The sequence below is a fragment of the Bicyclus anynana genome, chromosome 3 (assembly GCF_947172395.1).
Source record: "Bicyclus anynana chromosome 3, ilBicAnyn1.1, whole genome shotgun sequence".
NCBI classification, from domain to species: domain Eukaryota; kingdom Metazoa; phylum Arthropoda; class Insecta; order Lepidoptera; family Nymphalidae; genus Bicyclus; species Bicyclus anynana.
Window position 1 is genome coordinate 7,311,391 of NC_069085.1, and position 27,624 is coordinate 7,339,014.

The following is a 27,624-nucleotide window of genomic DNA, read 5'->3' on the forward strand; positions in this document are numbered from 1 at the left end:
AAGGCTTACTTTGGACTACTTTAGTATTTTAGTCGAGTACCTATGAACGATTTTTGGGCGGTAAATCCAAAAATTGTTCGTACTCGACTAAAATACTAAAGTAGTCCGAACTAGGCATAAAACGACCTGTGATGCGCGACCAGCGCCGGCCGTAGCCGATCCTGATCCGTAAGTAGGTATAGTCGGATGCAATCTTTATGACATCTCGACAATCGGTGCGACTGTTCCTACGCGCAGGTCATACAAAAATCAATACTCTGGAGGGGACTTCAGGTGGGTGTGCGCAGCATAACGCACGATGTTCGGAAACGTCCTATAGATTGCATCTACGGTACGATGCCGTGTAGAAACCGAAAGGGGTGTGGATTTTCATCCTCCTCCTAACAAGTTAGCCCGCTTCCATCTTAGACTGCATCATCACTTACCATCAGGTGAGATTATAGTCATGGGCTAACTTGTAAAGAATAAAAAAAAACTGCCACGCAATTATTTCTGACCTGAAAGCTAAGCATTTGCTAAAAAGTACATAATATAGCGGCGCCGATCCAGGTTTTCTGTATATTTCAGCCATAATCGGTCCCCAATCTAGGGTCAGGATTAGGCAACTGGACTGGATTGGACCTACCTACTTAAACGACAAGTTCAAATTATGAAAAACCCGCGCCAGTTATGAATAGTTAATGATAAATACAAGTCCTTGATACCATCCGTTGCATTCTTTTGAAAAAGAAGAAATTGCATGGACTCAGTATTAGAACCACGTGTATCAGTATTTTTCCACACGTGGTCCTTTTATAATCCTTATTAATTAATTAATTAATAAACTAAGAAACCATTATTGGAAACTTGCACTTCTCTACCCCTTTATATTAACGGCTGAATCGATTTTGATGAAACATTAACAATTTACCTATTATCGTATAGGGAGTAGATACGACATAAGGAACCTTACCTTAGTTAATCTAAAATAATGTTGTGTGTAATTCTTAGGTATTACAAAAAAATAAAACATTAGTTTAATTATATAACCAGGTATTATAATGATATTTAAATCTCTTTAAAAGTATTAACATTAAATAGATCCTTACTACGCAAAAATATCGTCACAGTCTTAATATTATGCAGATAGGTACTCAATGAACAAGATTAAAAATATATACCTACACCTATTTTAATAAACTAATATCACACTTCTAGATACATTTATCTTAATTAACAAAATGTAAACAAATACTAACAATAAATATCATAAAAATGCAAAAATTAGAATAAGTAACAGTACTGAAATTGGAAAGAAAATATAAACAGATATTCGAGGATGACAGACAGATGTAAGTATAAATTCATTATCGTCATTATTATTTAAACCATCTCTTGTTGGAACCTCAACAATTACTAATTCATCACTAAATATCTCTACGTCAAATACACATTCTGTATTGTTCAGACACATTTTGGAGTTAGATATATTAGAGTATTGGAATGTGGGTTTAAAAATATCAAAAATTGCGTGAATATCGTTATTTACAAAGTCATTATCACTATAGAAAACATAATAATAATATCCATCTGATGTAACTTCATGGACAACTTTCAATGTGGTTGTCTCCTCTAAATACTTCGTATTGTTGCATTGTATTGAATATGGGAAAAAATCATTCATTAATATATTGTCATTATAGCATTCATATAAACTGTTCTCGAAACTTGATACAGATTTATCTTCTGTGGGTACTATGGAGTTGTTGATAGCATTTCCTCCATGATTAACACCCGTATCTAATACTGTGTTTGGTTTGTGCAAAGGTTGTGCATCTCGTTTATGTTTAGTTTTCTTATCATTATCTGATACATAATCACTAAACCATACTTTATTTTGGTTATGTACATCTCCAATTATTTCTGTTTTTATCTCTTTGGGATTTTCCAAAGTTACTGAAACATGTCCACTATTTTCAACTACCAAGGGATCTCTTTTGTTTTTACCATCTAAAATGCCACATGTATCAAATATTTTATCACCTTTCACAACCAATAGTTTTGAGCCATCATACCTGGAACAAGATTTTAACTCAACAGTAGCTCCAGCAAAAAGATAGAACCCCCAATACTCTAGAGTATCATCAGGTAGAGTCATAGATTTTCTTAATCTTATATGTCTCCTGTTACTAGCTAGTTTAGGTTTTCCTTTCATTTGGAATGCATTAAAGGTACTGTTCATTTTTATGGAATGTTTTTCACAAAATATTGATGATTGTCCTTTATGTATCTGTATTACATCAGAGTCTGACACTTTGTACATTACATCAGCATATGTAATGTTTCTGAGGTATAATGGTGAAATAATTAATATTGCGGGCAATACAGTTGTTAGCAGGCAGAACATTACTACCCTTTGACTTCCTTGCATTTTGTCTCCATCTGTAAAAGAAAAAGTATGCTTATTGTAAAAGACCATTCAATTATATTTTTTCTTACCCAGCAAACATTGTTTTGCCATATAAATTTACAAAGATACTAAAAACACAGAAATAAAAGTTAAAAAAAGGATAAAAATAGTTTACAACTTATTGTCATATCTATAAATAAAGTTCATTAAAATTAGTTAAGCCATTTTGGAGGAGAGCAACAGCAAACACTGACACAATATTTTTATATATTTAGGTGTTCGAGCCTTCAGCTTGATCCACTTACGAGATTACCCTCCAAATTTTGCCCGTTTGCAGTGTCCCTACCCTACATTTCATTGGGTAAATGAGGTTTTGACATAACATCACGCCGTCATCCGCCGGCATGTCGCTTGACAGTTGTCAATGTCAATCAGTACGTCTTCAAATTTTGTTAAGTGAGCAGTGTTAAATGTGAATATTAATAAATAGTGATAGTGCACAGTGAAATTTGTTGGAGAATATTTTTGTCAACGGTCTAGTTAGATGAGAGATTATTCTCAATTCTAAGCGAATACCCGCTCTCCGGACGGTAGACTCGCTGGATAGACCTAGTTACCAAATGAAGACAGTAACGAAAAAATCGTAGCCATCTTGTACGGCCGATGTGTATTGTTCGCTGTCGAGTGTCCACGTGACTCCCGACAAGCTTTTTTATCTTAGCGAATGCCCGCTCTTCGGACGGCAGACTTGCTATGTAGATCTATACTGAATGAGAGTTTTTCTCTTTTTCATCTTAGCGAATGCCCGCTCTTCGGACGGCAGACTCGCTGTATAGTCCTACTGAATGATAAGCAGATGATGTCCCGCCTGGGACGTCGGCTGAGACGTCGGCTGCTCAGACGTCGGCTGAGACGTCGGCCGAGATGTCGGCTGCGCAGACGTCAGCTGCTCAGACGTCGGCTGAGACGTCCGCCGAGATGTCGGCTGAGACGTCGGCCGCTCAGACGTCGGCTGAGACGTCGGCCGAGACGTCGGCTGATCAGACGTCGGCTGAGACGTTGGCTGCTCAGACGTCGGCTGCTCAGATGTCGGCTGTGACATCGACTGTACAGACGTCGGCTGAGACGTCGAGTGTACAGACGTCGGCTGAGACGTCGGCTGTACAGACGTCGGCTGAGACGTCGGCTGAGACGTCGGCTGTACAGACGTCGGCCGCACAGACGTCGGCTGCTCAGACATTGGCTGAGGTGTCGTTTAATGGGACTTCATCTGAGATGTCGGCTGACGTGTCGTCTGAGATGTCGGCTGACGTGTCGTCTGAGATGTCGGCTGATTCGCTGATTGAGACGTTGTTCAAAATATCGGCTGACGCGTCGTCTGGGATGTTGACCAACGCGTCGCCTGGAATGTCGGCTGCACGGCTGATTCGCTAACTGAGACGTCATCTGAGTTGTCCGTCGATGCTTTGGCTGAGACGGCCGGCGTTTACGATATCTATTTGTCAGCTATTTGATATTTGCTTGTCCTTTAAGTGACCTCTGACAGCTGCCTTGTCAGCTGCGCGCCTGAAGTCTAAGGCGCGTATTTGGGTACTCTTCAATTACCAGTGTCCCTGGACGTCAGTAATCAGCTTAATGACGATCTTTATAGATCATGGAATACATAACGTATGTAAACTCAAGTTGATTGGGAGTCTTTAAGAAAGTTATAAATGCTTGATGAATTTTTATCATCAATATATTGAAGCTCCTTGGTAACATACCAAACCTGGATGTGTTCGAAGAAAAGATTTTAGTGGAATATGAAAATTAACTGCGTTTCACTATACCTACTCTCCATTTACCGCATGTTTGTAGTGGCTAAAGCTCGCATGGGCTTAGAGAACGTAAAAACATACTTATCATTTGAACCTAACATAATTATTTAACTACTGCTGTGAGTCCTGATTTATTTCCTACTTTCAACAATGAAACAAATCTTTCTGATCGATGCATACGATAATAGGTTCTTTAAAACGGATGTTCTTTGTCCTTACTGCCCTTCTTCTATTTTGAGAGGCTTTGTATATATTAAGAGATCCAGTTGATGGCCTTTCTTATGGACGAAGTTGCCTCGTCTTGACTGTATCGGAAGAAAAATTTACTTTGCACAGAAAGTTTAATGGAGCAACGTAATAAAATCTTAGAACCAAGCATCATACAATGTTATTAGAGTATATAAATACTGAATGTTGTTGGATTGCTCCCGTTCAGTTAGAAGATTATCTTAGCAAGACAAGCTAAGATAATCTAATCTTTTTATTCCAGGAAACTAATCTTTTTATTTTGATAAATACTTTATCTAAAAGCAAAATGGGACATGCAGTAAAAATTTCTAGCCAAGCAAGGATATCATTCCCAGAAGCTTCGCGAATATTCGAATATACAACAACAGTCCAGTCTTCACTTGACTGAAGATAATACTAAATAGTGCATTAACAAAGATGACCCTGCGTTCACAGACAATCACTTCATAATGCAGTGGCAGTGACAGTGAATGTTGCACTTCAGATACTCGTGATATGACTGCACTTTAGATACAAAAAGGGTGGAAATCATACAATGCCTGAGACCTATAATAAAGCCTCCAATAAGAGATTCCACAATCTTTTGCAATGTATTTCACTGTACAACACCCATTTAGCCACCGAAACTCAACAGGCTTTATCATATTAAAATGCAAGATGTAATAAATAAATATTTTCCGGTATGGTTTAGTCATTATTGGCTAGATATTTGGCTCACACACAAAGGCTCGGGTTCGATTCCCGGTACCAGACCCAATTAAAACAAGTTACTCCATAGAAGCTCTGGCTCGAGATAATGTCCACAAACTAAATATGAGAAGGAAAAATAAATAAATTATATTTGAAGTCAAAAAGATCTTAGTGCTCAAAATATTCATGCACTTAATTAAGTGTGCCTGGATCTAAAATTACACTTTGTTTGCATTTCTTCTCTAAGTTTGTCAATCTGTCATATATGATAGATTTTAAATTAATCTATGGAATTTTTTTCATATAATACAAATATTGTGGGGAAATTAAGAGAGTTAGGAACGAATAAATATTTCCTTCTCCTTCAAGGGGAAAATATGGCCGTATTAATTAATTACTCTTGCCCACAAAAGCTTATTTGATTTGCCGATACAATCATTCCGTCGCTTTATATATCTTGAATGTACAGGCAAAGGTATCACAAGCCACATCTTTCCCTGCCTCATAGACGGTTTCTGTTCTTAAACCTTTGAAAAATTTCTACTTTGTAGAATGATAACTCTGTATAGATTTGTTAATGGATATATATTTAGCTAAGTAATTCAGATTTCATCCTACTTATATTTAGTTACTTTACTTATAGATGATATTCTTTTTAACAACGATTCAAGCATACTGCCTGTAAACATCATCTATGTCGTAGATACAGCTACCCAATATTGGGTGGTATCTATATAAACTATCGAAAATTCAATCTCATGTCAACACAAATAGGAAAATCGCCTGTATGTCGCCAAAGACAGTACAAAAGAACAGTCAAGAAATGCTACTTACTCACAAAGAAATTTCGCTGGTGGGCATGGTGGCTTGCAACTGTTATAGCAGTGTATAATATTTATAAATTATGCATGCTCCTCGCCTCATTCAGTATACATTATACAATATATCTGCATACGTATTAGAGAAGACCATCTACTTGAAATTTTATAACATCAGATGCAGTAGGATTCAGTCGAGAACTATAAGAAACTTAATATTCATAAACAGTTTCTAAAATGAACGGCAACATGTTTGACACAAGCTTAAAGAGATATTATGGATTGTATTGGATTTTCTATGAGAGAGAGAGAGAGTGAGAAAGGACCTTAGATAGAAAAAACTGTATGCAATATTTCAAGAAGATAACAAATCTATAAATCTATACCTCTTTGCATTAAGCAGTAAATTCTAGATAGTAATCTAGCAGTAAATTAGCTAACCAGCTTCAAATATACCTAAGCCAGGTACTGTTCTGGGATTACAGACGGGTCTATACCGATTATAAGAATTGCTATGGATGATGGAAAAACCAGAAGTAGACTTGTTTACCAGTGCAAGGGCAGTGATCTAAAATATGATTGCTTTTCTAGTATTGCCCATTCGTCGACGTCTTCAGCAAAGACTTAAACTAAAGGCTGTGGTGGCCCCTAGCTTATTTCCATCTTCAACGCTAGTACCTTAAATTCGAGACATCTTAATCACTGCTTGAGAACCTATCTTCTGGTAGCTCCAGATAGGAGAGAAAGTTTATGATATTCCTCTTCTCCATGTCTCCATTGTACCAGAGAACCAAGAGCCAACCATTTACAATTAACAATCTAACATTTCTTTCGCGAGTACCAACAGGTCACATTCAGTAACATATTGTATGTGCTTGCTGTACTACTAAGGTCCTTCGCAACAGAGGACAGAACATTTTAGAAACAGCTTGGCGTAAATTCACAATTAATACGTGTAATCAAGCCTGGATATGTTGGAATGGGTTAACATTTAGATCCTACTTCGGTAGGACTTCATTTTAGCAAATACTTAATAAATAAATCAGAACTCGTACTCAGAACTATTGATCTTTAGAAATCCTTAGTCAAATAGGTTTATAAACCCAAAAAATTATCGAGTAGATAATTACCTAGGTACTTGATCAACCTAAAGTTAGACTAGCATTGAAACCAATTTTAAAACCAAAACCTCTAAGATGGTTGGTCACCTATGAGTCTATTTAAATACTCAACTGATAGCTTATTTTAAGTAGCATGTCATGACTCCTTGTTTTTATCTTGAGTGGAGAGTTCATGTTTTGACTATACACAGTACGGTTCTGACAAAATACAGATCAAACATTGGTTTGGTTAACTTTATGTAGTCAGAGGGCTATATCTATTAGTACAAACTGATATTACAAATTTGTTATATTTGGGTAAAGAAATTATTGGACATGTCAATGAATCTGGTTTGTTTATTATGTCTAGCGGAAGACAAAGATTAAATTAGCTGCTCGCAGTCATTTCGGGATAACTGCGAGTCTTATTGAAATTAGCACGCTTTCAGCTTTCTCATATAATTTTAAAAGCATCTGTAAATACAGATTTAATAAAATACAATAGAAATTTAAAGTAGGTAGTCAATATATCTACGCTGCCTTGAAGAAGTTCCTCAGATGTTTTGAGGTTTACTTTACTACTTTACAGCTTTAAGTGCAGCATATGTGCACCAATTTAAATGAATATATGGGTTGTATAGGTTTTGTTTTTACCATTAAATAAAATATCAATTGATAAAAATATGTGTGTTACTTTCGGGTGAAATCTACATTAATAACTGTGATTAATTAAATGACAATAATTATAATATCAATTAAATTTGATATCTAGTTAATTACTTCAGAGATGAGAAAAATATTTTGTCTCTATGATAATCACTGATAATATACTGATTTATATACTGATAATTTAAACGTCGTTGATCATTAATTTACATGTATAATGATTATCATTTCTTTTACTATCATAAAAAATGGTCATCACAGTACGCCTTGCCATCGCCGGCAGAATATAAACACATCTCGTAAGTGGATCAAGCTGAAGGCTCGAACACCTAAATATAACCGTTTTCCCCCCAAAGGGCAGAAAACGATTATTTAGGTTTCAGCCGAAGCTTGATCCACTAAAATTTCATGCCTTGCCGGCTTACGAGAGTACTGATTGACATTGACAACTGTCAAGCGACATGCCGGCGGATGACGGCGTGATGTTATGTCAAAACCTCATTTACCCAATGAAATGTAGGGCAGGGACACTGCAAACGGGCAAAATTTGGAGGGTAATCTCGTAAGTGGATCAAGCTTCGGCTGAAACCTAAATAATCGTTTTCTGCCCTTTGGGGGGAAAACGGTTATATTAAAGTAGCTGACGTCACGCGGCTTCACCCGCGTGGTTCTCGTTCCCGTGGGACTATGGTGATAATATATTGTCTATAGCCTTCCTCGATAAATAGGCTATCTAACACTGAAAGAATTTTCCAAATTGGACCTGTACTTCCTGAGATTATCGCGTTCAATCAAACAAACAAACTCTTCAACTTTATAATATTAGTATAGATTAAATCTAGCTGTTGCATAATTCAATATTCTATAAGTCTCATGGCCCAGTTTCTGATGTTCAATTGTTAATAGAGGCATATATAGGTGTGTTGATTGAATTGATTAACTGAAGTTAAATTATATGAGTTTATGTGTGTCTTCTGTCAGGGAACTTAATGAAACATACATAAGTTTTGTGACAACAGTCAGTCTCAGTCCCTATCGTTATCATTGACATCTGACAATTATTGTCATAGAATCAACTAATATCCTTCTAAGGCTGGATACAACACTGACGCTTGGTAGGTTCAAGTTTCCCATATAATTCCCCACTCCTATAACAAGCCTAAATCTGTAGTGGGTCATTCAAATATGATGATGTAAATATTGGAGCTGTGAAATCCCAGTGGATATGACCTCTGCCTCAGATTCCGGAGGGTGTAGGTTTGAATCTAAACCTCCAACTTTTCAATTATATGCATTTTAAGAAATTAAATATCACTTAATGGTGTGGTAATGGTCTCAAATGGTGAAGGAAAAAGAAAGGAACATTGTGAGGAAACCTGGAGAAATTAAGGTTTAATTCTCTGCAAGTGTGAAGTCTGCCAATCTGCACTGGGCCAGTGTGGGGGACTATTTTGCCTAATCTCTCTCATTCTGAGCTCACACAATCAAGCTCTGCAGTGAGCCAAATATGGGTTTATAATGATGATGAAATATTGATTAAATGCTTCCAATTAATAAGTCTAAGTAATTAAATTTTTAATCTGGGTGACTTCTCATAAGTAACTCAAATGTTCAGGGAAAAGCAAAAACTGAGAAGGAAAAAATTTTTTTTTAATTTACTTTAAAATTAATTATTAACTATAGGAACTATTTATGAGCTTGCTTTCTGAGCAATTAGCTCTTTCTGAGCAATAAAAGAAATGAGCAGCCCCAACTCATGAGTGTGAATCTATACTTCTACATTTTATTTTGATTAGGATTAATTTACATAATAAAAAAACACATTATTAAATAAGTGACGGTAGCATAACCGGAGATGCATTTTCTTTAGTGACGCTGAAATGACAGAAGGGGGATATCTGACTCTACGTACAATTAATATACTTATAATTGTATAATTTAATTAATCTCTTAGATTATGGGCTATGGGCTACAATTAATATTTTTCTCATCCCTTGGGCTATGGGCTGTACCATCAGGCTGCAGCTTGGCGGTGCCCTTGTCTCTAGTCTGAGGAATCTCCGTAAGGGGAGTCTCAAGGATTACTGTCTTCTGTAGCATTTTATTGTAAAGTTCATGTAAAGGGTTTACAGATAGCCCAGCGAAAGCTTTGGTGATAAAATATGGTATTTATTTGGGGTTTATTTGATGCGATCACTACTTACCTATTTATTATGCGCAGAAGTTCTAAGGCTGTTCTCTGTTTATTAAATTATAAATGGCAAATCTTCCATTTACGTAAAAAGTTTGCTTTAACTTATTCATTGATATTTTTCACTGTACCTATTTATTGAATTAACATTTTTACACATGTACACAAATTTCAAACTATCAAATTATTAATTATGTAGATCAAATATTTTGGAAGAATTAGTTGCATTTCATTAAAACTTATTCACATTACACGAATAGCAGCATGTTTTTAAGAACTATAAAAATATTTAAATAAAATTCACATTTCAGGCATCAAAAATTTTGCCAATTTATTAAAACTCGACTCGAGTCCGCTGTCCGCTGTCAATTATTGACTATCAATGTCAAAAACTGTCAATTTCAAATGAAGTCGTCAATCATGTAGTGGTCAAACGGTGGTCAATGGTCAATCTCAATCCTTAGACTGGATTTAATTAAGGATGTATAAAATGCAGGTACGTCACTCACTTATGCTCCACTTTCGTGGAATGCTAACTGGTTTAATACTCTATTTACATTTTATTAAACGAGAGATAAGCAAGTTAAATTCAAATAGTAAATACTAGCGAAAGCACGGGACTTTTGCATTTTTGAAATGTCAATATTCAATTATTCATATATTTGAATTAGGCTTAGTTTACAAGCACTTTCGAGAGTTCAGGTAGGTATTAATATTATACAATAATGGTTATATGAATTAGTCGAAAAATTGAAAATTTCACGAGGGTTCCAAAGCACCTTGGTCCGAGAAGAGCCCACAACAAACTCAGCCAGGGTTTATTTATCAATGAAAAAAATGAAAAATCAATAGGTGTTTAGGTAGCCAGTCATGTAATACATTTCATTCCCAAGCTTTTTTCTCGTTATATATTCATTAACATTATAATACGACTTTTCTATAGACTATAAGCTTGCGTTTAATAAAAACTTTGAACTTATTGAGAGACATGCCTGTGGTTTCATGTGGTAGTTTGTTTTAAAAACGTATGCATGTGTCCTTAAAAGAATTACTAAATTGAAATGAAGTACTTTCATACAATCTTTGAACCCATATTTCACCCCCTTCTATTTTCATATTCGCGACATGAAGTATCCTATAGAAACAATTGCTAACTTACAATATTTGCACTATAATTTTAGGAATGACTTCCTTTTTTATAATTAATAGTCTCTACCTTCATTATTACCCAAATTCTACTATTGTACTTACTCTTGTACTATCTCTCTATTGTATTATCGATATTTAATATGTGCAGTGATTTTAAGTCATGTTATTATAATCCTGGAACTTATCATAAACAAAAAAGTATTTCGTTGTCTGAAGGTACATATGAAAATTTAAAAAGCACCGCAAACGTTGCTATGGAGTTACTGTCAAGTTGAATCATTAATTCAAAGCATTGATTTCAAAGAAGTTTTACGCACTGTTTGATTTCTTGGAATTCTTTCGAATAGTAGAATAGTTTTTGTTATTTTCTAACATTAAATATTTATACGAGTTTGTGGTGAATTTAATACTAACATATAAAATGGAAGAAAGAGATCTAAGGAAATTGCTGCAGACGAAAAACGGATGTCGTATTCCACCAATGCTGCCTATCCCTGATATTCATCAAATTGACAAATTGCCATTTATACCACTGCCACCGTATAACCGAATCAAGGTAGGTACGAGTAACTTTTGAATCAAGGTACTTAGCCTACAGTGTTTTTTGCTATTCTATGTTTATGTGCCATAGGACTATGTCCATGTCATTAGGGTTTTGCCATGATGCCAATGGGTTTTTCGAGATGTATGAGTGAAATGGCATTTTTTTGGCAAGCACGCCCCAGGTTAGACTTTGATATTGCCCTTTAACAGATATGATTAAGGTAAAACATATCTATTTAGGTACTTATTTAAATAAAAGTTTTTTAAATAAAAAGTGTCAATTATTATGAATAACTAGCAGAACCTTCACCTGCGTAGTTCCTATTCCGTGAGAATACAGTACAGGTATAAAATATAGCTTAAGTGCTTAAGTTTTATCCTGATAATGTAAATATCAGTGTAAATCAATATATATATATATATATATGTAATATATCATAATATTAAATTGATGGTGTAGATAAGCATATGGTAAGATATGACGGTAACTCACATGACAAAACCAGTTTGTGATGACAAAACCAAACACAAAGTCGTGCACAATCCTCATTAGCTCAAAACATCATGGCACGATTTTTTACGGGCCCTACATTGGCAACTGTTTATTTGCCAATTAGTATTAATATCAGCATTCTCATTCATCTTTTTATTTTCTAGGACAAAAAAGCAAAATTTCGTAAACTTTTGGAGGAAAATGCCACCCATAGAAAGATAAAAATTGCTCGAGCATCTACGGAATGGAGTGAATGCGATAAATTAGAGATATCTCAAGAACGGCATATAGCCGTCTTGCGTAAATGTGCCGAGAACATACAACCGCCTCCAATGCTCAAGTCATGGGAAAGAAAAATAGCAAGTTTAATACCGGCGAAGCTTAGAAATGCGAACCCTTCACTAACTGAAGAACTTTTTAACGAAAGTAAGGCTGAATGGAATCGAAATTTACATGATTTAGCTGTTAAAACTGTTATTCGAGATGTACCTGGTGTATCTAGAAAAAGATATGAAGAGCCATATTTTAAATTTAAAGGAATTACTTCAAACTATGACAAAATGATTAAGTTTCGTAAAAAACTTAAAACAGGTTCGTTATTATTACATCCATTTATCAGACTGATACTTGAATCCTCTGAAAAAACTTTTCCTAGTTTTATTACTGATCTGTCAAAATACAGAGCAAAAGGACCCATGGACTTAGACGATTTTCAAACAAAAATATCGGAAGAAATAAAACGTGCCGATTACTTAGTTTCAAGTACTTGGTATTCTATTCTGGTTAAATGGTTGAAAAATCCTAGATGTTTAAAAGGCATGCGTCCGAAAAGAATACCTGAATTTGTAAAATGTGCCACAAAAATTATATCCATGCAAATACAAGAATTAATGAGAAGATCTATTGATCAAATAATAATTTCCTTAAAAGATCCTGAATCAGTCCCAATATTAAACATAGCTCTTGATTTTGATGGTGAATTTATATTCGATCCATCACTTGATGCAGTGTTTAATGTGTATCATACAATAGCTGATGCAATTTCTCACATAGCACAGAGACTTATGCCAATCGAACAATATCTCAAAATACATTACAGCCATGACGCTCTGCCTGTTACATATAATGAATGGCTTCATAATGACGGCCATGAAAGAATACAACAACAGTTAAATATTGTATTTGCTCCTCTCGTACATTATTTGGGAAAGTTAAGACAAGATTACAATATGTTGTATGGAGTTTCTGCTAAATACAACTTAGCAAAATTTATTGAAGAGACTGAAAGTTTTGAAGAGTCTAGAGATAAAATTAAATACTTTCAAGCTATAGATTCTGATATAACAGCTGTTATAGAAAACGAATATTTTAATTGTGCATTAGTTTCCCAAATAAGAATGATAAACGGATTAAAAAATAAAGCTTTAGAATTCATCAATGATATCATAGCAGGAATAGTACGAACACATATCGATGAAAATGAAAGCATTTGTAAGGAGTTTGAAATAATTGCTGCAAAAGCCCTAAAAGAACCAGAAAATGCTGCTGAATTAGTAGAACAAGGAGTGTATATTTTGCACGCAAAAACGGTTTTAATAGAAGGATTAAAAGAAAGAATTCTGATACAAATAAATATAATATCTAGTTTATTGGAAATAACGTCTCTCACACCTGAGCACATAGCTTCTAATACAAGAACAGTAAACTGGCTTAAAGAAATAAAGCCAATATTTGATAAAAATGCAGCTTCTTATGAAACATTTAAGGCGGAGATGGAAGAGAATTTATTGGGTAAAATCGCATATATAAATAAACAAGTTATAGAAATGACACCATATCTTGAATTATTAGACAACATGGATGATATTAATCACACGCTTGAATATTTAGAGTATTTAAGAAAGTTGGTTCATCGGCTTGACGACTGTGACAAGTTAGTTGCATGGATTAATAATGAAGAGATAACGTTTAAATTTCCTGTATCTAGTTATCCAGACTTAGAAGAACTAAAGGATTATATTAAACCTTTTCATGCTCTTGTTTATTTACTGCATAAATGGAGACGAAACTATTATACCTGGATGGACGGCATATTCGAATATTTAGACCACGAAAAAATTGAACAAGAACATGACTTTTACTATAAAGAATTTTTGAAATTATCAAAAGCTTATAGAAGCAAAATTAAGCAACAAATAGCAGAAGGTGTCGAAAAACGTTTTCAAGGCTTAGTTGATGATCCTGATATGAATAATCTACCTGCTCCTATGAAACTATGTGCTCAAGCTGTTGCTGAAATAAAAGAATGGCGACCTAATGTTCAGATGGCTCACATAATGTGTAATCCTGCCTTAGTACAGAGACATTGGGATGAAATGTCAAATATTGCTGGATTTGATTTAACACCTACTGCTGGAACTACACTACGAAAAATTATTAATTTTGATTTGTGGGCCGATTTAGATCAGTACGAAATAATAAGCGTAGCGGCAACTAAAGAATTAGCACTTATAACAAATCTTAATAAAATGATGGCCGAATGGGTTGATATATGTTTTAAAACGAGTCCATATAAAGATACAGGCATTTTTATACTTTCTGGTCTTGATGACATACAGAGTGTGCTTGATGATCATATTATAAAGACCATTGGTATGCGCGGCTCAGCATTCGTCAAACCTTTTGAAACCCAAGTTAAAGCATGGTATGAAAAAATTACTCGTGTGAATTCAACCATTGATGAGTGGGGAAAAGTTCAAAGCCAGTGGCTTTATTTGTTACCTATTTTCTCTTCTAAAGATATTGTTGCTCAAATGCCGGAGGAAGGAGTTATGTTTGTTGAAGTAAACAATATTTATCGTCGTTATATGGGATCTGTGGATAAAGACCCTCATGTCTTAGAAATCGCTGGTGGATCTGGCGTATTAGAGTCATTCAAAATAGCTTCTGGTATGCTAGAAAAAATCAACGACGGAATCAACAATTACTTAGAAAAGAAGCGATTATTTTTTCCAAGATTTTTCTTTTTATCAAATGATGAAATGTTGGAAATCTTATCAGAAACAAAAAACCCTCTCAAAGTACAACCCCATCTAAAAAAATGTTTTGAAGGTATCAATAGATTGGTATTCGATCCAGATTATAATATATCTGCAATGATATCAATGGAAGGTGAGCAAATAGAATTCTTGGAAATTATTAGTGTTTCTGCTGCAAGGGGTTCTGTTGAAAAGTGGCTTGTTCAAGTTGAAGAGCAAATGTTGAAAGCCGTTAAATCGGAAACTGAGTTGTCTTATTACGATTATCCAACTCTTAGCCGAGCAGAGTGGATATTATTATGGGAAGGTATGGTAGTGTTAGCGATTTCTCAAATATATTGGGCTGTGGACGTTCATGAATGCTTGAATACACACAAGTTAAGTGAGTTAAAGTCATTTCACGACAGTTTAACTAAACAACTTAATGAAACTGTGGGAATAATTCGTAGAACTGATTTATCAAAGCTTAGTAGTATTACAGTAAAAGCTTTAATTGTAATAGATGTTCATGCTAAAGACGTTATACAGTATCTTGTTGAGAAAGATGTGACAGAAGTAACGGATTTCCAATGGCTAGCTCAGTTACGTTATTATTGGGAAGAAGAAAGAGTTTTTGTTAAAATTATCAATGCAGTTGTTAATTATGCCTATGAATATTTAGGGAATTCAGATCGTTTAGTAATAACTCCATTAACAGATCGTTGTTACCGTACATTAATAGGTGCCTACTACCTCCACTTGAATGGTGCCCCCGAAGGACCTGCAGGAACTGGTAAAACAGAAACTACGAAAGATTTAGCTAAAGCTCTAGCTGTCCAATGCGTAGTTTTTAATTGTTCAGATGGCTTGGATTACAAGGCAATGGGTAAATTTTTTAAAGGCTTAGCGTCATGTGGTGCTTGGGTTTGTTTTGATGAATTCAATAGAATCGAAGTCGAAGTTTTGTCTGTCATTGCTCAGCAAATTTTGTGTATAGTACAAGCAGTAAGGCAACATTTAGAGACATTTGATTTTGAAGGTACTATCTTAACTTTAAACCCAGCTTGTTACGTTTGTATTACTATGAACCCTGGCTATGCAGGACGGTCGGAGCTACCGGATAATCTTAAAGTATTATTTAGAACAGTTGCAATGATGGTACCAGATTATGCTATGATTGGTGAAATATCATTATACTCATTTGGTTTTATAGATGCAAGGAGTTTATCTGTGAAAATAGTGACGACATATCGACTATGTTCCGAACAACTATCTTCGCAAAACCATTATGATTATGGTATGCGTGCTGTTAAAACAGTTTTATCTGCGGCGGGAAACTTGAAAAGAAGTTTTCCCAATGAAAATGAAAGTATTTTGTTACTTAGATCAATCACAGATGTTAATTTGCCAAAGTTTTTGTCTTTTGATGTTCCTTTATTTGAAGGAATTATATCAGATTTATTTCCTGGTATAACATTACCTAAGCCAGATTATGATAATTTGTTAAAAGCATGTGAAGTAACTTGTGAAAGGAATAACTTACAGCCCGTAGATTGTTTTTTACTTAAAGTTATCCAGACTTATGAAATGATGATCGTCAGGCATGGTTTTATGTTAGTAGGTGATCCATTTTCAGGCAAATCAATGACATTAAAAATATTGTCAGAAGCTTTAACTTTGATGGAAGAAAAAGAACAGCCCGGCGGAGTTGAGTGTACATATAAAGTCCTTAATCCAAAAGCAGTCACCATGGGTCAATTATATGGTGCTTTTGATCCAATATCGTACGAGTGGACAGATGGTATTGTAGCGACAATGTTTAGAGATTTTGCCTCCGAAGATACACCTGTTAGAAAATGGATTGTGTTTGATGGACCTGTTGACGCCGTGTGGATTGAAAATATGAATACCGTATTAGATGATAATAAAAAGCTTTGCTTGACATCTGGAGAAGTTATGGCTATGTCCAATGTTATGTCAATGATTTTTGAAGTTATGGATCTTTCACAAGCCTCGCCTGCTACAGTGTCGAGATGTGGGATGATATATATGGAATCCGCAACCTTTGGATCTATGCCATTTTACAAATCATGGTTAAATACACTTAATCCGATTTGGTTGGAGGAAAATGAAGATTTTATTTATGATATATGTTCATGGTTAATAGACCCTTTATTATATTATGTTAGAAAATATTGTGTACAACTAGTTACAGCTGGTGAAGTAAATTTAATTATTAGTACTCTAAGACTCATACAAATGCTAATGGATAATGCTATTGAAGGAGAAGAAGATACTAAATACACCAGAACATGGATTTTAGCTTCATTTATGACTGCTCTGGTTTGGGGTATAGGCGGTATATTAAACACTGATTCACGAGAAAGATTCGATGACTTAGTGAAGGAGTATTTCAAAGGAGAGAAGGGAATTCCTCCTGAAATGGAAAAACTTGATGTTTCTATACCTGTTGAAGGAATGATAATAGAACATTATTATATGTACAAAAGTAAAGGATGTTGGAAACCTTGGCCAGATGCTGTCAAAGCTGCTCAAATTAAAGAACAAATAAATCTTTTGCAAACTGTAATTCCTACACTAGAAACTGAAAAGTATATATATCTATTACAACTTCACACGAAATTTTCAAATCCTTTATTATTGATAGGACCGACAGGAACTGGCAAAAGTTTTTATGTTCAAAACTATTTAATGTCTGTCAATTTAGAAAAATATACACCTGGGTTTATTACATTTACAACGACTACGTCAGCTAATCAAACTCAAGACTTGGTTCTTTCTAAGTTAGTAAAAAGGAGAAAAAATAATTATGGACCAACAAGGGGAAAACAAGCAATTATATTTATTGATGATATGAATATGCCTGCAAAAGAAGTATATGGTGCTCAACCTGCCATTGAATTATTAAGGTTATATTTTGATCAAAAACATTGGTACGATTTAAAAACAACCGAAAATCTTTATATATATGATACATTTTTTTATGGCGCAATTGGACCCGTAGGAGGAAGCAGGCAGTTGATTTATCCAAGAATGTTAAGACATTATAATATTTATTCAATTAACGAATTTTCAAAAGAAAGCATGACTAAAATATTTACATCATTACTACAACTTGGTTGGAGACGGAACGGCTTTGGTCAAGATACTCAACCGATTATCGTTAATATAATAGCAGCTACGATGAATATTTATGACCTAGCTACAGAAGGGTTAAGGCCAACACCAGCTAAGTCACATTATATTTTCAACCTAAGGGATTTTTCTAGAGTTATACAAGGATGTGCTTTATTAAGAAAGGAATCTGCAGATAACAAAAAAACCTTTACAAGAGTATGGGTACATGAAATAATGCGAGTGTTCCTTGATAGACTTGTTGATGAACCTGATCGTGCTTGGTTTTTTAACCTTTTACGAAAAACTACTCAAGAATTCATGAAAGATACGTTTGATTCAGCCTTAGATACTTATCAAAACGATAAGGGAGAAGTTACACAAGAAAATGTTAAACAAATGATGTTTGGGTGTTATCTTGACCTTGACAGTGCAGAAGGAGAGAGAAGATACGAGGAATTACCATCAAAAGAGGTATTTTTGAATATCGCTATGTCTATGTTGGCGGAATATAATGCAATGCATAAGGCTAAAATGAATATAGTGCTATTTGACTATGCATTGGAACATTTATCAAAAATATGTAGATTATTATCTATGCCCTCCGGGAATGCTTTACTTGTTGGAGTAGGTGGATCTGGACGACAATCTCTTACTAGGTTAGCGAGTACAATATTAGGCCAGCAAGTGTACCAACCAGAAATAACAAAAAGTTACAGCTTAAAAGACTGGCATGACGATATAAAGTTAGTCCTACGTGAATCAGGAGGCTTAAACAAAGACACGACATTCTTATTTACCGAAAATCAGATAAAAGAGGAAGTTTATATTCAAAACTTAGACAGTTTGTTAAATTCCGGCGAGGTTCCAAATTTGTATGGCTTAGACGAAATTCAAGAAATACTTGAATTAGTGCGTTTAGCAGCTCAAGGTGGAAATAGAAATCTTGATATTAGTCCATTGCAGATTTTATCTTTTTTTGTCGGCCGATGCAAAGCAAAGTTACACTGTGTTTTGTGTTTTAGTCCAATTGGAAGTTCTTTTAGGACCAGATTAAGACTATACCCTTCTTTAGTAAACTGTTGCACTATAGATTGGTATGACAGTTGGCCAGAGGATGCTTTAGAAATGGTAGCTCATCATTACATGGGAAAAGTGAATGTTTCAGACAAAGTCAAAGCCGCTGCAGTTATAGCATGTAAACAATTTCATGTAGATGCTCGAATAATATCGACTGATTTTTACAATCAATTTGGAAGGAAGACTTATATAACATCAGCTTCATATTTAAATTTAATTAAATCGTTTACTATATTAACAAATAAAAAACAACGAGAATTACGGGCAGCCAAATTGAGGTATACGAACGGTTTAGATAAACTTGGTCAAGCAGCGGATGCAGTAGCTATAATGCAACGCGATTTAAATGCCTTGAAACCTCAACTTATAGTAATGGCTGCAAAGTCAACGAAAATGATGGAAGAAATAGCAGTTGAAACTGCCACTGCTGATAAAGCTGCTGCACAAGTAAGAGAGGACCAAAAAGTAGCCAATGTTCAAGCAGCAGCTGCACAAGAGCTTAAGAAAGATTGTGAAGCTGACTTAGCTTTGGCGTTGCCTATTTTAGAAGATGCTATTGCTGCTTTAAATACTCTCAAGCCTGCTGATATTACAATAGTGAAGTCAATGAAAAATCCACCAGCTACTGTAAAGTTGGTAATGGCTGCAGTATGTGTTATGAAAGGGCTTCCTCCTGATAAAATACCAGATCCAGATAATCCAGGTAAGAAAATCCTGGATTACTGGGGTCCTAGCAAAAGGGTTTTGGGTGACATGGGCTTTTTAGATTCACTTAAAAACTTTGACAAGGATAATATACCGGTGGCTACAATGCAGAAAATAAGGAAAGAATATCTATCCAACAAAGACTTCAAACCACACATTATTGCAAAAGCTTCTACGGCAGCAGAAGGTTTGTGTAAATGGATAATAGCAATGGATATGTATGATGCTGTTGCTAAAGTGGTAGCTCCAAAAAAAGCTAAACTAGAAGCGGCTGAAAAAGAGTTCGCTGAAACAATGGCTATACTTGAAGAAAAGAAAGCTACCGTTGCCAGATTGGAAGCAAAATTAGCGGAATTAAATGAAGCCTTAGAAGAAGCTAATGCTAAAAAAAAAGCATTAGAAGATGAGGTACAGTTGTGCATAGATAAGTTATATCGCGCTGAAAAACTTATTGGTGGACTGGGAGGTGAAAAAGTTAGATGGACAATGGCAGCCGAAAACTTACAACTGTTGTATGATAACTTAGCAGGTGATATTCTTGTATCATGTGGTATTATTGCATATTTATCTCCATATACAGCACCAGTAAGAATATCGGTGATAGCACAGTGGCGAGATTTGATTATTAAACTGGAAATGCCGCATTCTGAACAATTCGTCTTTAAAGATATTTTAGGAACAGATATTAAGATTCAAAATTGGTGTATAGCTGGCTTACCTTGGGATTCTTTTTCTATTGACAATGGTGTTATACAAGATAACTCGTTACGTTGGTCTTTACTTGTAGATCCTCAAGGTCAAGCTAATAAATGGATCAAAACTATGGAAAAATCAAATGATTTACAAGTAATGAAATTTACTGATGGCAATTACATGAAAGTTATAGAAACATGTCTAGAATATGGTAAACCCGCTTTAATAGATTGCATTTTAGAAGATGTTGAGCCTCCATTAGATCCTGTCTTATTAAAGCATACTTATACACAAGGTGGAAAAGAATTTATTGCCTTAGGAGAAAACGTGATTGAATATCATCCCAATTTTAGGTTATATATGACTACAAAATTAAGGAATCCCCACTATTTACCAGAAGTATTTAATAAAGTTACATTGATTAATTTTGCTTTAACAAAAGATGGATTAGAAGATCAACTACTAGGTATAGTAGTTGCTAAGGAAAGGCCAGATCTACAAGAAAAGCGCGAAAAACTAATTGTGCAAGGTGCAGCAAATCGTGCAGCGCTGAAGCAGACAGAGGATGACATCTTGCGGACACTACAAGAATCAAAAGGTGATATATTGGAAGATGAAACGGCAATAGAAGTTTTAGATTCATCAAAACTATTAGCTATTGATATAATGAAAAAGCAGGAAGCATCAGTTGAGACTGAAATTATTATTGAAAACTTTAGACTTGGATACAGACCTATAGCTTCTCATTCAGCTGTACTGTATTACTGTGTTACTGAGTTGCCGAATGTAGATCCCATGTATCAGTACTCTTTGACGTGGTTTATAAATTTATACATAACTTCGATTGAAAATGCAAATAAGTCTAAAGATTTAGAAAAAAGGTTGAAATTCCTAAAAGAGACTTTTACATACAATTTGTACAGTAACGTTTGTAGATCATTATTTGATAAAGATAAGCTAATGTTTTCCTTTATTATGTGTTCGAAAATGATGTTGTCCACGGGTGAAATGAGTCACGACGAATATTTATTTCTCATCACAGGTGGAATAGCAGTAGAAAATATTTACAAGAAACCTATCGATTGGATACCAGATAAGGGTTGGGATGAAATATGTCGGCTAAATGATTTACCGACATATAATGGCTTCAAAGATAGTTTTATCAATATATCAGACAAGTGGAAGGAAGTTTACGATGACAAAGAACCCCACCGCAAGAGCTTACCCGGCGGCTGGGACGATAAAGTAACACCATTTCAAAAACTACTAATAGTAAGAGTTCTAAGACCTGATAAATTAATTTTTGCAATCTCTGACTTCGTAGAGAAACAAATGGGACTAAAATATATAACACCGCCTCCATTTGATATCGGAAAATCCTTCGGAGATTCAAACTGTTTGGCGCCTTTAATTTTTATTCTATCTCCTGGTTCAGATCCAATGGGAGCTCTAATAAAATACTGTGAAAAAATGGGTTATTCTAATAGATTCAATTCTATATCGTTGGGTCAAGGTCAAGGTCCAATTGCAAAAGCTATGATAGAAAGAGCACAACTGGAAGGTGGATGGGTGTGTTTACAAAATTGTCATTTAGCAGTATCTTGGTTACCAACGTTAGAAAAGCTCGTTGAAGGTTTCGATTTGACAAATACCGATTTAAGTTTTAGAATGTGGCTTACAAGTTACCCCTCAGAGAAATTCCCTCAATCAGTTTTACAAGTAGGTGTTAAAATGACAAACGAACCACCTACCGGCCTTCAACATAATTTGTTAAGGTCCTATTTGTCCGAACCACTTAAAGAACCTGAGTTTTATGAAGGATGCCCCGGCAAAGATAAAGCTTTTAGCAAGCTTCTTTATGGAATCAGCTTTTTTCACGCAGTCGTTCAGGAAAGGAAGAAATTTGGCCCGTTGGGGTGGAATATTCAGTATGGATTTAACGATTCTGATTTTCATATATCTGTAATGCAATTGCAAATGTTTTTAAATCAATACGAAGAAATACAATACGTAGCAATTAAATACTTAACAGGGGAATGTAATTATGGTGGTCGCGTAACTGACGATTGGGATAGAAGATTAATAGTCACAATTCTAGACAATTACGTTAATTCTGGAGTAGTCAATGACCATAATTATTTATTTTGTGATTTGGGACCACAATATGGACTTCCGCGTCGGTGCGAATATCAAGATTATATTAAGCATATTGAATCAGTCCCTGTGAATCCTCCACCTGAAGTATTTGGATTACATATGAATGCAGGAATAACCCGTGATTATTCGATTTCAATGGCATTGGCTACTTCATTGATTTTAGTCGAAGGCAGTAGTGGTGGGGGTGAAGGAGGAAACACGGAGGCTATAGTTATGCACATGTCTTCAGAAATATTATCTAAATTGCCATCATCATTCGATATAGAAATTTGCCAAAAAAAGTATCCCGTGGATTATAATGAATCGATGAACACTGTATTGATTCAAGAAATGCAGCGCTTCAATAAGCTGTTGCATGAAATTAAAACGTCTTTGGTAGACGTGCAAAGAGCTGTCAAGGGAGTTATTGTTATGTCTCCAGCACTCGATTTACAATCCAGTGCTATGTTGCTAGGAAAGATACCTGCTAATTGGACAAAAGTTTCTTATCCAAGTCTGAAACCGTTACCAAGTTACGTTACGGATTTCATTGAACGTTTAGCTATGTTGGAGGATTGGTATACAAATGGTAAGCCTCCAACATTTTGGCTATCTGGATTTTTTTTTACTCAGGCCTTTCTTACTGGTTCAATTCAAAACTACGCACGTGCTAAAAAAATTCCCATTGATTTGTTAATTTTTGATTTTCAAGTTTCGAATGTAGATTATGAACAAACACCGGCTGAGCATGGGGTATATGTGCATGGACTTTTTATGGATGGTGCACGATGGGATCGGAAATCGTTTGCCATCGGGGAACAGTTGCCAAAGGTTTTAAACGATAACATGCCCGCTATATGGCTATATCCCAAATTAAAACCAGAATTTCTAGAAGGTGATAGGTATAAGTGCCCTCTGTACAAGACTTTAGAGAGAAAAGGTGTTTTGGCCACAACAGGCCATTCGTCTAATTTTGTACTGGCATTTTATTTACCGTCCGACAAACCTTCAGCTCATTGGATAAAACGAAGCGTTGCTCTTTTGCTTCAGTTGGATAATTAAACAAAATAGGCTTAAAGCTGAAAACATTTGGTGTGCTTATACTATTTTTTATCTATGATTAGGTAGTAGATTATTTTAAACCGGTAGTAGTAAATGAATTAGTTTGTATAGCAGTGGATCAATTTTGTAAAAAAATATGCTAGGTAGGTACCTAATGTATAGCAGAAAATAATGTTTTTTTTTCGTAGTTCTATAAAATATTATAGTCAATCTATTCCTGGAGGTTCTTTGGATGAAGTGATTTGTGTATAAGTATAAGCGGAAGGTTCCTTTGGTAAGGGAATGTTCCTTCAGTTTATTATAACGCTCTCGTAATTTACTATATTAGGAAGATATCTCGCTTTACATAGCACTGCAAGTTATATACCTATCTGTTATAGACTTAGATAAACCATTCTTAATTATAGATTGTCATTTTAATACCAACCATCAAAGTTATTTTTCTAATGCGAGTCACGACTTGGTCTGCATCGAATTCCGTTTTTGAAGTAAAACTCGGGAGAGGCTTTATGATGCGTGCTGACCTTAGACCATTAAAAAGGTGCTGACATCTACAGGCATAGTGAAACAGTGTTTGTTTTTTTGAAGTACCGGTATATAATTGAAACAACTTTTTTGTACAATATGAACCTGTTGCAATGCAATATGAAAGAAACTTTTTTTTTACAGTTATGAAAAAAACAAAAAATCTCAATCTTGTGGTTTGGATTTCCGATTATAAACGAACTAAAAAAAACACAAAGCTATGTTTTTTTTTCTTAATTAAACAAAGCTTAGTCTGCCTGTGTGGCCAATTTATTCAGTAATTTTGAAGATTAGCGTGCAAACAGACAGGCACATCATTTTTATAAATAACTTTTTGTATTTCTTTGTTCGTCTTTTATCATCTTTTAATTATTATCTTACATATTATGTATTTAGAAGTTTATAATGACTGCATAACATTTATCTACGTATTTTTATAGCTTGACTGTGACCAAATGTTTCTTATCATGTTTATTAATGTATTAAATTTCTTTCAATGTATAGTGAAGTTTATTATTTTACAGCAGTATACTTCCACTTCGTGTCATAAAGGTATAGGTCCCGGCAAATAAGTTGAATCAAAATGGCGGTACAATTCTAAAAAAAGTGTTAAACACTTAAACGCATGTTCCGTGGTTGCCCAGAAATTAAAAAAAAAACTTAAAGCTTTTAATTTTTCAAATAACAGTGGCACTGGCATGCTAGGTAGGTATATTATATGTTTTAAATATAAAAAGGTTAGTAGGCTCGTCTACATGTTAGGTTTACAAGCAGCTGTTACTATAATCCTCTTCAATACGTCTTTTATAAAATAGGCTAGTTGACACTTTTTCTTAAATAGTCTTAAATTGAACATTATCGGTCTACTAGATTGAAAAAAATAACTAATTTTATTGAGACGTGATTACATAAATTTTTTTATTTTTGAAATATTTATTTGATTTGATTTGTGATTAGCATCAAGAAGGAACATTGTGTGGTGACACCACAAAATTGACAACGGAGTTTTTGATGTTTGTAAAATTTAAAAAATATATGATTTTTAAATTAAGTTTAATATGAAATCCTTAACTTTTATTAATTTATTGATATCGATATATTTCGGACCCTTACTCCATGTAGGTACAATACGAAGTTATTACTGTTTTTAATAAATTTGATAAGAGTCAACTTCCCTAATATGTTAACTGTTGATACAGGCTTTTTTGACTTCGTAGGTATGTTTTATTTCAAGAATGTTGAGTTTTTATATAATAATTGTAAACATGAAACACTTCTTCTTGCTCTCTTTAAAATTGGTTGTATTAATTTTATTTTCTTGACATTAAAACTAAATGAAACTTAGAGAAATACGATGTCAAGGAATTAATTAAGTTAATTTAAACTATAAGTATAATTGGACTAATTCTATAGCAAGATTACAATATACGATTGCATCAATTTATGAATTTACGTCAATTTTTATTATGGCGGTACATAGGAAATAATTTATTAATTAACAGTTTGAAAACATATGAGGAAGATAAAATATTTTTAAGGTGATTTATCCTATGGTGGCTAGAATATGTTAATTTTTTTTTACTGGTTTACTGACCTCGCGGAAATCTTAACATTAAATAAAATCTAATAACAATAGAGACAAAGTTTCCCAAGTTAATGATTTTAAATATTTCATATATTTGTTAAAAATATCTGAAAATAAAAATTTGTGACTAGGTAAATCATAAAAGAAGTATTTATTTTAAGTGGGTACTATTTGTACCTGCTTTGTACGAAACCCTCAGTGGGCGAGCGCAATTCACTCTTATCCATTTTTTTAATTACGTTTATTCGTCAAAGTTAAACATAATATTTATTATCATGTTGGTTATCTAAATACTTAAAGTTAAATGTCTTACCATTATCTTTGTTTTGAATAGATGTGTACTGGTAATCCATATTGTAATAAACACTGGTTGAATTACTAAACGATTGACTCATATTTCGTTCTATCACTCATGTATGTATTTTTAAATTAAAATAGCAAAGTATAGTAATGTCTAGCAGTTTATCATAACAAATACTTAGTGTATAATCATTAGGCTATTACGAGATGTCCACTTGCACCAATAAGACTCATGATAAGAGCTTATCATTTAGAGATTATTTATAACTACACTATACACTATACATAGTAAACACCAACAAGTAGTACATGTAGGTAGGTGCCTATAACCTGAATACAATGTATTGTAGACATTGAAATACGCGTAGGTACGAGATCGATTCTAGTGTAGTCGTTATTAACTTCAGCTTGGTATGACTTGCTTTAACTTCACCTTGTTCACTTGTTCAATCATTTTATTAATATATATTATTGATTATACAGGCTAGTTGACGATTTTTTAAAGGTCTTAAATTATCGTTCTATTTTAAAGTAGGATATAGGGTTTTTTATTTGACTTGACTACCTACTCACTTTCTTACATTTCACCCATAGGGATTTTATTTACGCAAGAAAAAGTATTATGGTCTCAAATCATGTTAAGTCTCATTGGATTCATTCAGTAGTTTCAGAGTGATGCACGGTCAACAAAAACACGAACAGACAGACATACAAAAAATTCATCATCATCATCATTAACAGCCGATGGACGTCCACTGCTGGACATAGGCCTCTTGCATGGACTTCCAAACAAAACGGTCTCGAGCCGCGAGCAGCTTGATGTCCTCTGTCTACCTAGTGGAGCGTCGACCAAAACTACACTTTCCGGTGCGGAGTCGCCATTCCAGCACCTTGGGACCCCAACGTCCATCGGCTCTTCGAACTACGTGGCCTGCCCATTGCCACGTCAGCTTCGCGACTTGCTAAACAATATCAGTGACTTTGATTTTTCTGCGGATCTCCCCATTTCTGATTCAATCACGCAGAGAAACCCCAAGCATAACTCGTTCCATCGCCCGCTGAGTGACTTTGAGCCTTTTTATGAGGGCCACAGTTAGCGACCAGGTCTCGGATCCTCAAGTCATCACTGGCAACACGCACTGTTTGAAGACTTTCGTCGTCAGGCACTGAGGAATTTTGGACGAAAAGATGTCGAGGAATTTCCCGAACGCTGCCCAACCGAGCTGGAGTCGGCGGTTTACCTCCTTCTCAAAATTGGACCTACCTAACTGGAATGTGTGT

The 27,624-nt window shown here is 34.7% G+C and overlaps 2 protein-coding genes across 2 annotated transcripts; one reads left to right on the forward strand and one right to left on the reverse strand.

The window, feature by feature from the left end:
* Positions 1 to 1,015: 1,015 nt before the first annotated feature.
* LOC112050055 (uncharacterized) lies at positions 1,016 to 26,627 on the reverse strand. The gene is made up of 2 exons (XM_024088180.2): positions 26,357 to 26,627; positions 1,016 to 2,421 (listed from the first exon to the last, which is right to left on the reverse strand). The coding sequence occupies exons 1-2, from the start codon at positions 26,436 to 26,438 to the stop codon at positions 1,247 to 1,249; spliced, it is 1,257 nt and encodes a 418-aa protein (XP_023943948.2). The 5' UTR covers positions 26,439 to 26,627; the 3' UTR covers positions 1,016 to 1,246.
* LOC112050056 (dynein axonemal heavy chain 12) lies at positions 11,182 to 26,342 on the forward strand. The gene is made up of 2 exons (XM_052891110.1): positions 11,182 to 11,625; positions 12,270 to 26,342. Exons 1-2 carry the CDS (start codon positions 11,491 to 11,493, stop codon positions 23,931 to 23,933), a joined length of 11,799 nt encoding a protein of 3,932 aa, XP_052747070.1. The 5' UTR covers positions 11,182 to 11,490; the 3' UTR covers positions 23,934 to 26,342.
* Positions 26,628 to 27,624: the final 997 nt, after the last annotated feature.

What these genes read in the sequence shown, in the direction of transcription:
- LOC112050056 (XM_052891110.1), top strand. Translation starts at nt 11,491, where the DNA reads ATGGAAGAAAGAGATCTAAGGAAATTGCTGCAGACGAAAAACGGATGT. An exon ending in CACCGTATAACCGAATCAAG is followed by an intron (nt 11,626 to 12,269) that starts GTAGGTACGAGT and finishes TTTATTTTCTAG; the next exon opens with GACAAAAAAGCAAAATTTCG.
- LOC112050055 (XM_024088180.2), bottom strand. Translation starts at nt 26,438, where the DNA reads ATGAGTCAATCGTTTAGTAATTCAACCAGTGTTTATTACAATATGGAT. An exon ending in TATTCAAAACAAAGATAATG is followed by an intron (nt 2,422 to 26,356) that starts GTAAGACATTTA and finishes TTTCTTTTACAG; the next exon opens with ATGGAGACAAAATGCAAGGA.